General features: G+C 38.9%; 1 protein-coding gene across 1 annotated transcript in view; it reads right to left on the bottom strand.

Annotated features, from left to right (window-relative positions):
* Window positions 1-13,611, bottom strand: part of LOC105057049 (beta-hexosaminidase 1) — a 32,009-nt gene that overhangs the window by 14,277 nt on the left and 4,121 nt on the right. Inside the window, 6 exon segments of the mRNA XM_010939489.4 lie at window positions 7,608-7,629; window positions 7,632-7,655; window positions 7,884-7,900; window positions 12,334-12,464; window positions 12,611-12,681; window positions 12,821-12,932. Of these exon segments, the coding sequence (XP_010937791.4) occupies window positions 7,608-7,629; window positions 7,632-7,655; window positions 7,884-7,900; window positions 12,334-12,464; window positions 12,611-12,681; window positions 12,821-12,932 (377 nt within the window).

The raw sequence follows: 13,611 nt of genomic DNA, 5'->3' as shown, positions 1-13,611 counted from the left end.
GGTCATGTTAATGGTTGGACCTAACCAGACCTTTTCAGTGGAGGCCAAAGCTTACTGATCAGGACTGGGCAAAAATTAAATTACTAAAATTATTTAGAGAAACAATTGGTTATGAACCTACCCTTAGATGTACATGGGTTGGCCAACCAAAGTTGGGCTTGTGTGCAGTCTAAGTGATTCTAGTACCCACTAAGAAATTAGGATAATTCCTCAAATTGGAGGTAGAGGCTACCAATTCGAATAAAATAGTGGAAGAAACCTTTTGATTAAAGTTCAAATTTTTAGGTTTAATGAATCAATTACTAATTAGGTTATGATTTTTCTTTGTGAAGATATGGCCACTTCTCTATCGCTCCGATCATTGTTGGACAATGATAAGTTAGTGGGACCCACTTCGGTAGCTAGTACCGAAAGTTGAAGATAGTCCTGGAGCATGAACGGATCCTATATGTGATAACGGATCTGCACCTGAGGAGCCAACTGTCAATGCACGTGGAACAGTTAGAGACACTTATCAGAAGTGACTCAGTGATGGACCACGGTGTGCTGCATCATGCTGACTGCCATGAGCGACGAGTTCAGTCACAGATTTGAGACGACTCAGCCAAAGGACATGCTTCAAGTATTGGAGGATGCCTTTGGCACACCCGATGACGTGGAGAGGCACAAGACTAGTTGTGCCATCTTCAACGCCAAAATGCGGGATGGTGCCTCTATCACTGATCATGTATTGTACATGATCGAGCTGATGGAGCGTTTGAGCAAGCTCGGCTTTTTCTTACATGAGCAGCTTGGGAAAGATGCAATACTGAACTCGCTGCCAAGTCTTATCTCCCATTCCTCACTCATTATAGAATGACAAAGCCTGAAGTAAACTACCACGGGTTACTGGGATTGCTTTAGAACTTTGAGAAGGATCACCAACTCTACAAGGAGTCGGTGAACATAGTGGGAGATTCATTTTCTGGTTCTCGATCCTTTAAGAAAGAAAATAAGAACAAGAAGAAGAAAGTGAAAAAGATGCAAGTTCAGGCTGGGACATCAGTGCAGGGCTAGACCAGAAAGATCAAGCCCGATAAGAGTCAAGCTGAATGCTTCTTTCACAAGAAGCAGGGGCACTGGAAAAGAAACTGTCCTCAGTACATTGCCTCTCTGGACCCGAACATGCAGAGAAAGAAGCAAGCTGTTGCAGGATAAGGTATTTATATGATAACTCCTTGCAATTTCTCTATTTGTGATATAACTGACTGGGTATTGGATACCGATAGCCCTTACCATATTTGCAATTCATTGCAGGGGTTGCAGGTCAGTAGGAGATTCGAGCAAGGTGAGAGGTTCCTGAACGTTGGAGATGGAAGATCAGTTCCAGTTCTAGCATTAGGAATCTTGAAACTTGTATTTGAGTCCCATACCGTTGTTCTTAATGATTGTCATTTCTGTCCAGTTTCTTTTTAAATGTCATTTCTGTAGGCCTTCTGGCCAAAAATAATTATGAAATTTCAATAAAGAAATAAGTTTGTAATATCATTATGAATGGTGTTACTATTTTTTGTGGATATTTGAACAATAGTGTATATATGTTATCACAACTGTTAACGTATTCTATTCCACTGGCAAGCACCATAGATTAAATAGTGTATCAGATATCTACTTATGACACTGTAGGCTAGGTCATATAAACAAGAACAGGATAAACAGGTTGACTCAAGAGGGAATCCTCGAAGTCAGTGATTGTGAATCACTTCCAACCTGTGAATCTTGTCTTCTTGGTAAAATGACCAAGTCACCTTTTACTGGAGGTGAGAGAGCTACCGAGCTCTTGGGCCTAGTACATACTGATGTATGCGGGCCCATGAACACAAGTACTAGAGGTGGATATTTCTACTTCATCACTTTCACGGATGATCTATCCAGATATGGATATGTCTATCTGATGAAATATAAGTCGGATTCATTTGAAATGTTCAAACGATTCCGAAATGAAATAGAAAAACAAACCGGAAAGAGTATTAAAACTCTTCGGTCTGATCGAGGAGAGAAATATCTTTCTAGTGAATTTCTCACATATTTAGAAAGAATAGGATTTTCTCCCAATGGACTCCTCCAGGAACACAGTATAATGGTGTGTCTGAAAGGAAAAATGGACTCTATTAAATATGGTCCGATCTATGATGGGTTTTGCCAGCTTGCTGATATCCTTCTGGGGATATGCACTCGAATCGGCCTGTTATCTGTTAAATAGGGTTCCAAGTAGGTCTGTAATTAAGACTCCATATGAGATATGGATAGGGCGTAAGCCAGTACTTTCACACCTTACTTAGGGTCTGGGGGTGTCCGGCCTATATCAAACGGTTAGTTACAAATAAACTTGGACCTAGGTCTAACAAATGCACATTCATAGGGTACCCCAAAGAGACCAAAGGATATTTTTTCTACCATGCTGATGAACAAAAGGTGTTCGTCGATCTTAAGGCAATCTTTTTAGAAAAGAAGTTCCTTGGTGAAGGAACCGTTGCCTCTAAGGTTGAACTTGATGAAGTTCAACAAGTAGAAGGACCGACACTAATAGCTGAACCTGAGTCAGATTTGATTAGATCAGATCCAGAGCCTAATGTACCTGCATCATTAAAACGATCCGGTAGAGTACCGCGTCAGCCGGACAGATACTACGATTTTTTGGTCCGAGACGGTGATCCCATCGAATTCGATGAGAACGATGAGGATCCGATCACCTATATGGATGCAATGCAGAGACCTAATTCCGAAAAATGGCTTGAAGCCATGCAATCCGAAATGGAGTCCATGAAGGTCAACGATGTATGGACATTGGTTGACCCACCTGAAGGGGTTAAATCTATTGGGTGTAAATGGATCTTCAAAAGGAAGAGGGGTGCAGACGGAAAGATGGAGACCTATAAAGCCCGTCTGGTTGCCAAGAGGTATCGTCAACGTTATGGTATTGACTATGATGAGATGTTCTCCCCTGTGGTAATGCTCAAATCCATTCGGATAATGCTTGCAATAGCTGTCCATCTGGATTATGAGATCTGGCAGATGGATGTAAAGATAGCTTTCCTGAATGGAGAGCTGACCGAAGAGGTATATATGATACAACCTGAGGGGTTTACATCCACAGATAAGTCCAAGGTGTGCAAGCTTCAGAGAACCATTTATGGATTGAAGCAAGCTTCTCGGAGTTGGAACATGCATTTTGATAAGGTGATCAAAACGTATGGCTTCGTTAAAAACGGAGAAGAGCCCTACATCTATAAATGGGCAAATGGTCCAGTTGTGGTATTCTTGTCTTGTATATGGATGATATTCTCTTAATCGGGAATGACATCCCCGCATTACAGGGAATAAAAATTTGATTGTCATTGCAGTTCTCCATGAAGGACTTGAGTGAAGCATCCTACATCCTAGGGATGAAGATCTATAGGGATAGATCTAAAAAGATGCTTGGGTTATCCCAGTCCACATACATAGACACTGTGCTAAAGAGGTTCAGCATGGAGAATTCCAAGAAGAGCTATCTACCAATAGGCCATGAAATTTCTCTCTCTAAGAAGGATTGTCCGACAACTCCTGAAGAGAGAGCGTATGAGTAGAGTCCCATATGCTTCGACTGTGGGATCTATCATGTACGCCATAACATGTACAAAGTCAGATGTGGCATACTCACTAGGAGTAGTGAGTAGATACCAATCTGATCCTGGAGAAAACCACTGGAAAGTGGTTAAAGCCATCCTTAAGTATTTGAGAAATACTAAGGACCAATGATTGGTTATGACGAGTCAGATCTGAAACTTGTGGGGTTCACAAACTTCAGCTTTCAATCTAACCATGATGACAGCAGAAGCGTGTCGGGTTATATCTTTACTCTAAATGGTGGAGCCATCTGTTGGAAGAGTTCCAAGCAGCATATTGTGGCAGACTCTGTTTGTAAGGCGGAGTACATCGCGGCATCGAATGCCGTGAAGGAAGCTGTGTGGCTGAGAAAATTCATCACCGAGCTCGGAGTAGCACCTTCCCTTGATAGTCCGGTCCTACTTTACTACGACAGCACTGGTGCTATAGCTCAGACGAAGGAATCCAAAGTACACCAGCAGACGAAGCACATTTTGCGCTGCTTCCACCTGGTCCGGAAGATCGTGGATCGAGGTGACGTCGACCTTCAGAAGATCGACGGAAAGGAGAACCTGACTGACCCCTTCACTAAAGCCCCGACGATAAAGGAGTTCGACAACCACAAGTCGAAGATGGATATTAGGTACTGTGCCAAGTGGCTTTAGGATATGTGGGAGTTGTTAGAAAATATGTCCCAAAAGCCAATCCAGTCAACCTGTTGACGGTTGAGCAACCTTGTATTATAATTGATTTGTTAATAAATAAAATATATTTTTGATATTTTCATCACAAGTTTTCATCTTCTAATGGACTCCGTTGTTGTGATGAAGTCCTTATGACTATTTAGGTTTGATAAAGAGAGATTTATCGATTAGTCCTTAAAACTGTTCACGACCAAATGATAGGCTGTTAATAAAGACAACAGTTTCTATCGAGCATAGGTCGCTGTAGGCCATATGGGTTGGTTGTCCTCTTAATCAAGGAGTGTGGAGACACTGGTATGGCATACAGGTGAGATGTAAGGGTACATCATCATTGAATGTGACCAACTCCAGAGCATTCTGCTGTCGAGAATGTCTCTGATGGGATATAGGTATAAGTATCCTTAGACCTGAGATCGCCTCAGTGACTTGCAAGCAACTCACTGTGCTTTGGTACTGGACTAACTGAATTTCTAATTCAGTGACAGAAGACTTCTAAACACAATCTAAGTACTTGCGAAGTCGAAGTGTGATCAAGATGGGATTGACCACTCCAAGAGTTGGAGAAGAATGAGTCGCTGTATTTCAATTTAGCAAAATCTTGGCCAGGGTAATCCATCAGATGGATTTGATATTTTGAAATACAATGTGGACAACCTGATCAGAGTTGACAGTTGAACTCTGAGGTGTCCTATGAGCATTTTGATTAAGGAATGAATTATATGAAAACTAGATCCGCATGGGTTCTAAGAATGTTGTTCTACACATTCGACCTATCCGACCATCGGGTATCATTGCTAGATGGTCACTTCGATTGGTACAGAAATTTGTTCCTGTGCTACCGGCTTAGTTCGGACCTATGAGATCACACACATTAGAGTTCACGATTCGATTGGATGGTTGATCAACGATTAAGAATCGTTCTAGGATTAAACGATCAATACGATTGATATTTAACCTAGTGCAAGTGTTGCAAGAGGATCGATTAGCAATTCGATTGCTAATTGGCTTAATTTGATTAAGCCAAAGGACTAATATTAATTCTAATTAAATATGATTTAATTAGATTTGTTTGGACTTGATTGGATCAAGTCCAATTAGTTTATTGGATAAGCCAAGTGCAAGGAAAAACTAGTCCTAGTTCAAATAGGACTTGGGTCAACTTAATTTCTAATTTGATTAGAAAATTAAATCAAATTTAAATCTAATTTAATCTGATTAAATTAGGCTCTTAATTGGGTTAAGACCTATTTTAATTAAGTTGATTTGGTTTTGGTTTGATTTAGTTTGAGAAACCAAATTTGAACAAGTCATAGACAGAATCCTAGTAAGACTAGGATTCCACCTTGTGCCACCTTAGCCCCCCACGCCCACTCTCTCTTATCCCACGCCCACTCTCTCTTATTTTGTGCGACAAAACCCTCTCTCCCAGGTCTTCACGCACGCCCAAAACTTTCTTCTCTTTCTCTCTTAAATGGAATGTGGTTGTGGATCAAGTCAAAGTAGGAATTAGTTTAGATTTCAAATTCTATGAGATAGAGTTTTAGGAAACCAAAACTCTTTCCTTATGGCACTGATTTTATCCAGATTTTTTTGAAAATTTCGTGGCTTTTATGGCACATAATATGCGCCCTTTGCTGGTGGTCCACGGTAGAAAAAGGAGGGGACGCCCAAGAGTTGGGCGCCCCTTGTCTTGCCTTGTTTGGATAATCCTTGACTAGGTATTTGACCTAAACAAGAACTCTTCATATCTCTCTATTTAAAACGAATTTCTTCATGAAATTTTCGTGGAACACAGAGCATTGAGAGCCTTTGGGGCGTCCAAAAATCAAGGAGAAAGAGTCTTGAGGCATGGAGATCTAACAGACACAAAACTAGGTGTCTGGGTTAAGCAAAGAGAAGAAGAAGAGGGTCTTCTTCTAGAGTTGCTGGGTTCATCTCTTCCCTTTTTCCATCTGTAAGTTTTCTGAGAGTGTCTCATTTAAAACTCCTTCTCCTACTTCTCATCTTTGGAAGAGTCCAAATCAAGAAAAGGAGGCATCTGATCGACCATCGAAGAATGATCAACACAGTACTAGCATACTGTGCTGATTTTCTGGACCAAGACTTCTGATCGTGATTCGTGAACTCGCGTGGACAACTCCTAGAGACCGGACGCTGTACCGCAACATCATCCTCAAGCTCGGATTAGCAAAGTTAGAACGTCTAACTTGCAAAGTAATAGATCTGATCTATTATATTTTACATACATTAGATGTAGTATAGAAACATATTGATATGATCAACATGTAGTTCTTGCTCTTTATATTTTAATTTCTGATTTAATGCCATATAATAATCATGTAATAGGATCTTAGATCTAGGGATTCTCTGGTTTTATAAGAATAAATTTTGATTTATTCTAGTCTTCCGCTGCTTGATCTTGAAAAAGTTTCAAGATCTAACCCTAAAACCCTAGATCTGGTTCCTTCAATATGCTCCTGCTTTTTTGCAAAAAAATATTCCTTTTCAATTACTTATGTTAGAGGCATTTAGTTAAAAAGTTTTTTATTTTGAAAACTACCTATTTTTCCACCAAATATGCCTGAAACACTTCATTTTCATGAAACTACAGCATCTTTGTAAGCTAATGTTTGCCTATATCATTCATATTTGGCATAGATAAAGAAACCATACACTTGAATTCTACAAATAATATGGGATTGGGGTTCTATTTGGCTTTTGGACTTGCAACTTGTACCTTAAAGGTGAAGTGGGTGCCCTATATAAAGCCATGCTACCTGCCAGCTGGTCTTTTATGTCTCATGGTAAGCCCCTCTCACACATAAAGTTGACTCCACCAAATATTTGGCGCCAACTTGGTCAAGATCAGGTCCAGACAGAGGGTGGAAGGTGGAGGAGAGGGCATTGGCAAGTTTGACTCGAACACCTCATAACCCCATTAGGCATTCAATGATCAAATTTCACTTGTTCAACAATGGAAGACAAAAACTTGCTTCCACAGACCCGAAGAAACAAAACTAATATTAAACATGTCAAAGATAAAAGTTTGGGAAGGGGGTGAAGACAACAGGGGAGAAGGAAAGTAGCTTGGTTTGGCCCGGGGGGTGTGTGGACTGTCACTCTTAACAGTCACAGCTTTTGTCATACCATAAAGTTGCAGTATCTCTCTTTTCAACATTCCAGCCTGAAAATTGTTTTGTCTTGTTGTAGTCTTTTTAGGATCATAGAGCATTAAAAAAAATAATCATACATCAGAAGTTGTTAAGGTATTGTTACCATGATTCTGCATGCCCAGGGCGTCGGTCTCTGCCATGATGTGGATACCTGAAAGAGAACAATTAAAGCAGCTATGGTAAATGATATCTCATCAGTTCTTAAATGACATGCAGCCACAATCCCCATATGTATTAAATAATAATTAGGAATATGATGATCTATGCCACAGAACCTACTGAACTATGCAATATATACTTGTATCTGATAGGACAAGAATTGTGGTACTTTGCAGTTACAAAATATGAGATTGAAGTAAACAAAAAGAGATGTTGATACCTCGTTTCTTGGCAAAGCTGTTCCCACAAGATATCCATGCACAAATCAGAGAAAATGCAAATATTAGGCCAATAAGAAAGCAAATAATGATAAGTCAAAGAAAGATGAATACTGAGAATTTTCATTAATAAAGATAACTTGGGTGTGAAACATCAAAACACAGAAAATGTAGAAGATGTGCAAAAGACTAAATATATTAAAAGAGTAGGATTCAAAGCATGGTTTGCCGTATTGGTGCATATTGCCTCATACCATGTATACCATCCTGTACCGGTCTAGACCGAGACTCAATACAAGGAGCATACTGAATGTCAATACACCAAACTGACTATAGCGAGTGTATCAATATTGTATGAGCATGGTACTAAGATGGCGAACTTTGGTGGAATATATAACCATGTCCAATATAAAGCGATTTCTACGATCCTAATTAGCTCTTTTTAATAAAACCTGATTACAAGGCACCATACAAAGGTGACGTAAATGTGACATCTTTTCCTTCTTATTGGAGTGATCATACAATATGTCAAGGTTTGGACGACTCCACCAAGTTCTGTGGAAATCCTCATCACATCCGGAAAAATGCAGCCAATTATGGAAGACAAGGGACAGGCAACCTCTCAGTGCAATCATCATGGTCCCTCGGACCTGAGCAACCAACTATACCATGTTTTCCATGGTTCATGTTTCTCTGTGTATTTAAAATCTGTCTTGCAAAATACATCTTCAAACTAATCATATTCTTATTCCTTGCGAGGATTGAAGATGTAGATCAATACTAAACAATTTTCTTTCACCAAGATTTCTCGGGATTCCATTCATGCTTCTAACTTTGTCCATCTCAAATGCTATCTTAATCCTTGATCAGCATCTAAAAATATCATTTCTGTCCCATTTTTAACTTGGCCACTTTTAGGGTTTTTATTATTTAAGCATTTTCCATCAAACCTTAGGCCATAATCATTAACATGATCCCTATAACCCACTATTTTCAGCATTAACTGCATCCATTAGCCTTTTTTTTTTGGCCTTCTTCACTGTAGATTGGTCTTTCCAGAACCTCCTGGATGCTACTGATGTTGGTGCTATGTCCAGAATATTGGCTTGACCCCATATCTTAATTATGTCCAGATAATTGGTGCTTTATCTTTGTCTTAATTATGAAACCGGTTATTGTTGCTTTGATCTTTGCAGATTATGTTGTTTTTTGGGTTCAACTTGCCCAACATAATAAATTACATAATAAATTATTTATATCCAGCATATTTGACTTCAATCTTATGCACCATCATTGTCCCCAGACCTGCATCAAAGTCGTGACAGGTTGATATGCACAAATGGTGACTCTGATACCTTCTTTGTTGAGCATGATGACTGCTGGTGGCTCTTCTTCTTTCAGAATTACCTGTTTAAGGACTCAGCTGTGCTTCATCCTGTGTTTCGTATTTAGCGGTGGCTCATCTTTCATGGCATTGTCTGCTTGTATCCTGGTATCAACATAACCATATTGCTGTCATGAGCCATTCCAGATTGTTATCAGTTGGCTTTGGCAATTAGCCATTTGGTTGCTGGTCAACTTTGTTAGCCAGTTCACCATGTCACTTTGAAGTGCTTTATTTAATTCACACTTGCCATGTTACATTGTCTTTCTTTCTTTCCTTTTTCTGAAGCAAGTTACCATTTTATATTTTCAAGGGCCATTAATCCACATGACAAAAGGTTTCTAACTTGATGCTGTTTGCCATTGCAAAACCCCGTACTACAGCATATATCAAATGGCTTTAATCACTAAAACAGTTGCCATTTTGGTTCTATATGGCTTCTCTTTTAGTACCATCTCAACTTGTTATGGACTTCCTACTTCACCATCATTTGCACCATGGATTCAAATATTGCCAAAATGGGATGAAACCATTGGTATTGTGTCATTCTGACACGAAAACAGGATCAAGAGAGGGGCCCAATCACTGAAATACAGTGGAACAGGGATGTAGGGGAAGGAGGCTACGGTTGGAGTACGAGCAGGGGCCTCCAACACACCCTGCTCTCCAACACATTGACTCGCAGCATTTTTGATGGTTTTGTGGCCACTTTGCAATTGCCTCTCACCTCCAAGCCAACAGGGGAATACAACGGTCACTCAGGAAGAGAGAGAAAAAAAGCGATATACCGGAGACAGAGAGAGAAGGAATGTGCATGGCAGCTTCACAAGGAAGAATGCTACTGGTCCTGATGGCTTATTAGGGGCTTTAATACCAACCGATGCTTCAATATCCATTTCAACCTTGCAGTCCAGCAGAAAACCAGGTCTTGGGGCGACAGGGAGACACCTCATCCCGAGCATTAAGACTTAGAACAGTATGTGAGGCATACTATTCCACAAGAAAACTAGTACACCCCCATATCATGAGATTTAATTCCTTGATGTGCACCTTCATCACTTTAATTTATCAGCTAATCCTAGCACTCATACCCCTCCTTTTGCAATGCACCCTTAGGAATCATTTTAGCTTCTCAACATCTAGCCAGATTTCCATCTTGGCCAAGATCTCAGAGATGTCAGTCTATATCGATGTCAGCCATCCATCAGAATGATCTTATCAATGTCTTGGCTTAGATAAAATGAAATATCCCTATACATTGATGGATACATTGACATGCTATCAAAACATCAGCCAATATTTCCTAATCAAGATTTTATCACATCCAAGTAATTATTAATACATATTCAAATCAATTTCTTAAAATAGCACTTAATGCCTACATTGCATTTGTGGGTAAAAAATAAGTGAGTAAACATTGAATAAGACAGCACCCAATGGTTCACAAGCAGTGAAGTGTTTATTCCATGAAGGTTTATTTGACCCAATTGTACCACGTGATCCTTTAAAAGGCATTAAGAGTGAGTTATTTCAGCTCCATGGTTTCTTTCCCTAAATCAAACTTTCTAACATACCTTATCTGTTAAGATTTTTATTCTGAAATTCTGAAATACTGGCCAAGATCCTAGGTTATCTTGGCCTTCCCTTTTCGGCCAAAGCTTCCTCTATCCAATATCTCAGTCCATCTTGGTATTTGTGACCCACTTAGATGGTCAAGTTCAAAACCTTGGCACCTAGTGCACTACTTATCCCGTAACACTTAACATGGAAGCTATGCTACCTCCTCTTTTCTCCTTTCTTCGTCAATGCATCTACTAGGTGATTTAATTTTCTCATAAAAAATCCATTTCCATTTGAGATACGGGATGTTAGAGGCACTTCATCAATAATATGAATGTCATAACATTAAAAAGTTGAGTAAAAATATCCATTGGATTATTTTTTTCCGATGAGTGTACGCATGCATGATATGCACATAATGGTATGTATTTTTAGTTCTAGCAGTGTCATAGCATAGGGTCTATTTTATTGCAACTACTCGAAAGTGTAAACATTCACATCCCATCACCAACGAAAAAAGATCAGCGCTTTTTGGATAGTCAAAGGCCTGAGCTCTTCAATTAGGCCCTGACTTCCTAAAAACCAAGAACATGGAAATAGCAACATCCGCTGAAACCCAAGTTTCGGGATGTCAGTTCCAATAAAACACTTCTGTAGTGTAACTCTTTCAGCTATATGTGCTAGCTTCACACCTTTGACATATATAGAGATTGTTAACAACCCAATGAGGAACACATAAATACCAGTTAACATGGGATTCTGGAAGGGGTATGTTATGAGAGAACAAAAAAGACTCAGACAGTTAGACCTGACATGGAATGTACCCATTTTTTTGGACCTAGAAAAAGAGAACCAATTGGAGAGTAGATTTCACAGTCTACCTCAGGGCTCAAGTCAAAAGAATTAGCCTTGTCTATGCTTTTGTTTATGATTTTGATTATGATAATGTTCACATAGTGCCTCAAAAATAAGGATGAGCCCAAAAAAAAAAAAAGTCTGATAATGTCATAAATTTGTTTCCTAACATAAAACAGATACTAGATAGCTGGGTGCTCCAGAGGCAATTTCTGAAAAGTTTACAATAACAATGGATAACTCATTGTTTTAAAAACAATGAACATAAATCATAGAATTTAAAAACATTGTATGTTAATTTAATTGACAGGAAGAATCGCCATTAACAACTGAAACAATTTTCCACAATCTTATAAAGAAACTCAATGTAGAAATGTACTTATCAAAACTAAATTACAGAAATACCTAAGTTTTCTAAATAACACTCAACAGAAGAAATAACAAATTTAAGAATATTTGAAATTCTTAACATACTTCAGACTAGAAAATTACAAGTTTTCTGAATACCATGCTTTTGAGGATCAAAATATTTAGAATGTTTGCGCAGATGGTCAAGTTAGCAGCACACAATGAGAGCATTTAAAGTATAGAAACCCAAAAGAGCATAAACCTCCATAATAAGAATAATGTGAAGAAGATGACAAATGGCATACTCAACAACTTCATATGCATCCTCAACATTATATCTCTCCCACTCTGTGTATGAACCCTTCCACAAATCTGGATATGAAGGTACCTCCAAAGGAAAGGATTGTTCGTCTATGATGTGCCAGTGGAGAACATTCTACTGAATGCCATTCACAATATCAGTCGATGGAAAAAAAAAGGTTACGAAATGTGAGACAGAAAAAGGAAAGAACTAAAGAAGGAATGTGAAGAAAAAAATGGTGGAATTAACCACTCTGACTTGACAAAAGGAATACTTCTTACCATTTTAGCATATGACATTGAGTCGATCACTTGCTTGATCACACTTACTGGTAGGTAATGTCGTGAGGTATCTGTAAATGAGTACAAATACACACAAAATGGATAGTCATGTAATTTTAACCTTTGCAACACTGAAAAAAAAAAAAGAAAGCGATAGCCAAAAAAAGGGTAAGTAAATTTGTCTGATGTAAAGCACAGTCATTTTCTTACCGAGAAGAAGCCCGCGAAAAGCAAACCGTGGTTCATCTTGAATATACCATGGGGCATTGTACACTTCTACAGTTTTAGTTTCATAGTTAAATATACACAATTGGCTGAATGTCTGGAAACAATGAAGTTCAGTCAGAAAGAAATTTTCAAGCATTTGTACATAGTGCAACAAGTTGCAGAATGTAGTACATCAAAAATAAACTACCAAAACTGACCATAATTCAGCATACAGAAATAGTAGTTTTCAAGAGGAAAAGAAAAGTAGACACTCATTAGGAGCTCTAAGAACAGTATCCCTATGTATATGCATGCTCTCTGTGTGCCTGCATGCGCATCTATTGAGATATCTCCAACTCTGAACTGGTGATCATGAAAAATTTCCAAACAGAATACATGCGTAACAGGAAACATCCAACAATTGCATTACCATTTAACCTCTAAACTTAACCACCACTAACATTTAGTAATTTTATCGATGTGTATGTATATGCGCATATATAAATACATGCATATGTATGGATGCATGAATATGTGCTTGTATGTATGTACGTATTCATACACGAATACACAGTTAGAACTTCTTTCATGCAATAGTAGTTGTTGCGGAAGGTTTAGTCCCACGTCAATTGTGAGTCAAGAGTAACTCTAGCTTATATGGTTGGGCTCTACTCTCCCTCCTGAGGTGCTTTTGGGCCCTAGCCCAAGGGACAAAATTGTGAGCCCCCTGTACTAAGCACCTGAGGTCAAAAACCCCCATATAAGCACTTGAGGCAAAGCGGACAATACCTTAT

The sequence above is a fragment of the Elaeis guineensis genome, chromosome 14 (genome assembly GCF_000442705.2).
Source record: "Elaeis guineensis isolate ETL-2024a chromosome 14, EG11, whole genome shotgun sequence".
NCBI classification, from domain to species: domain Eukaryota; kingdom Viridiplantae; phylum Streptophyta; class Magnoliopsida; order Arecales; family Arecaceae; genus Elaeis; species Elaeis guineensis.
Note: the sequence above shows the minus strand (reverse complement) of the source record. Positions and strands in the feature narration are given on the sequence as shown.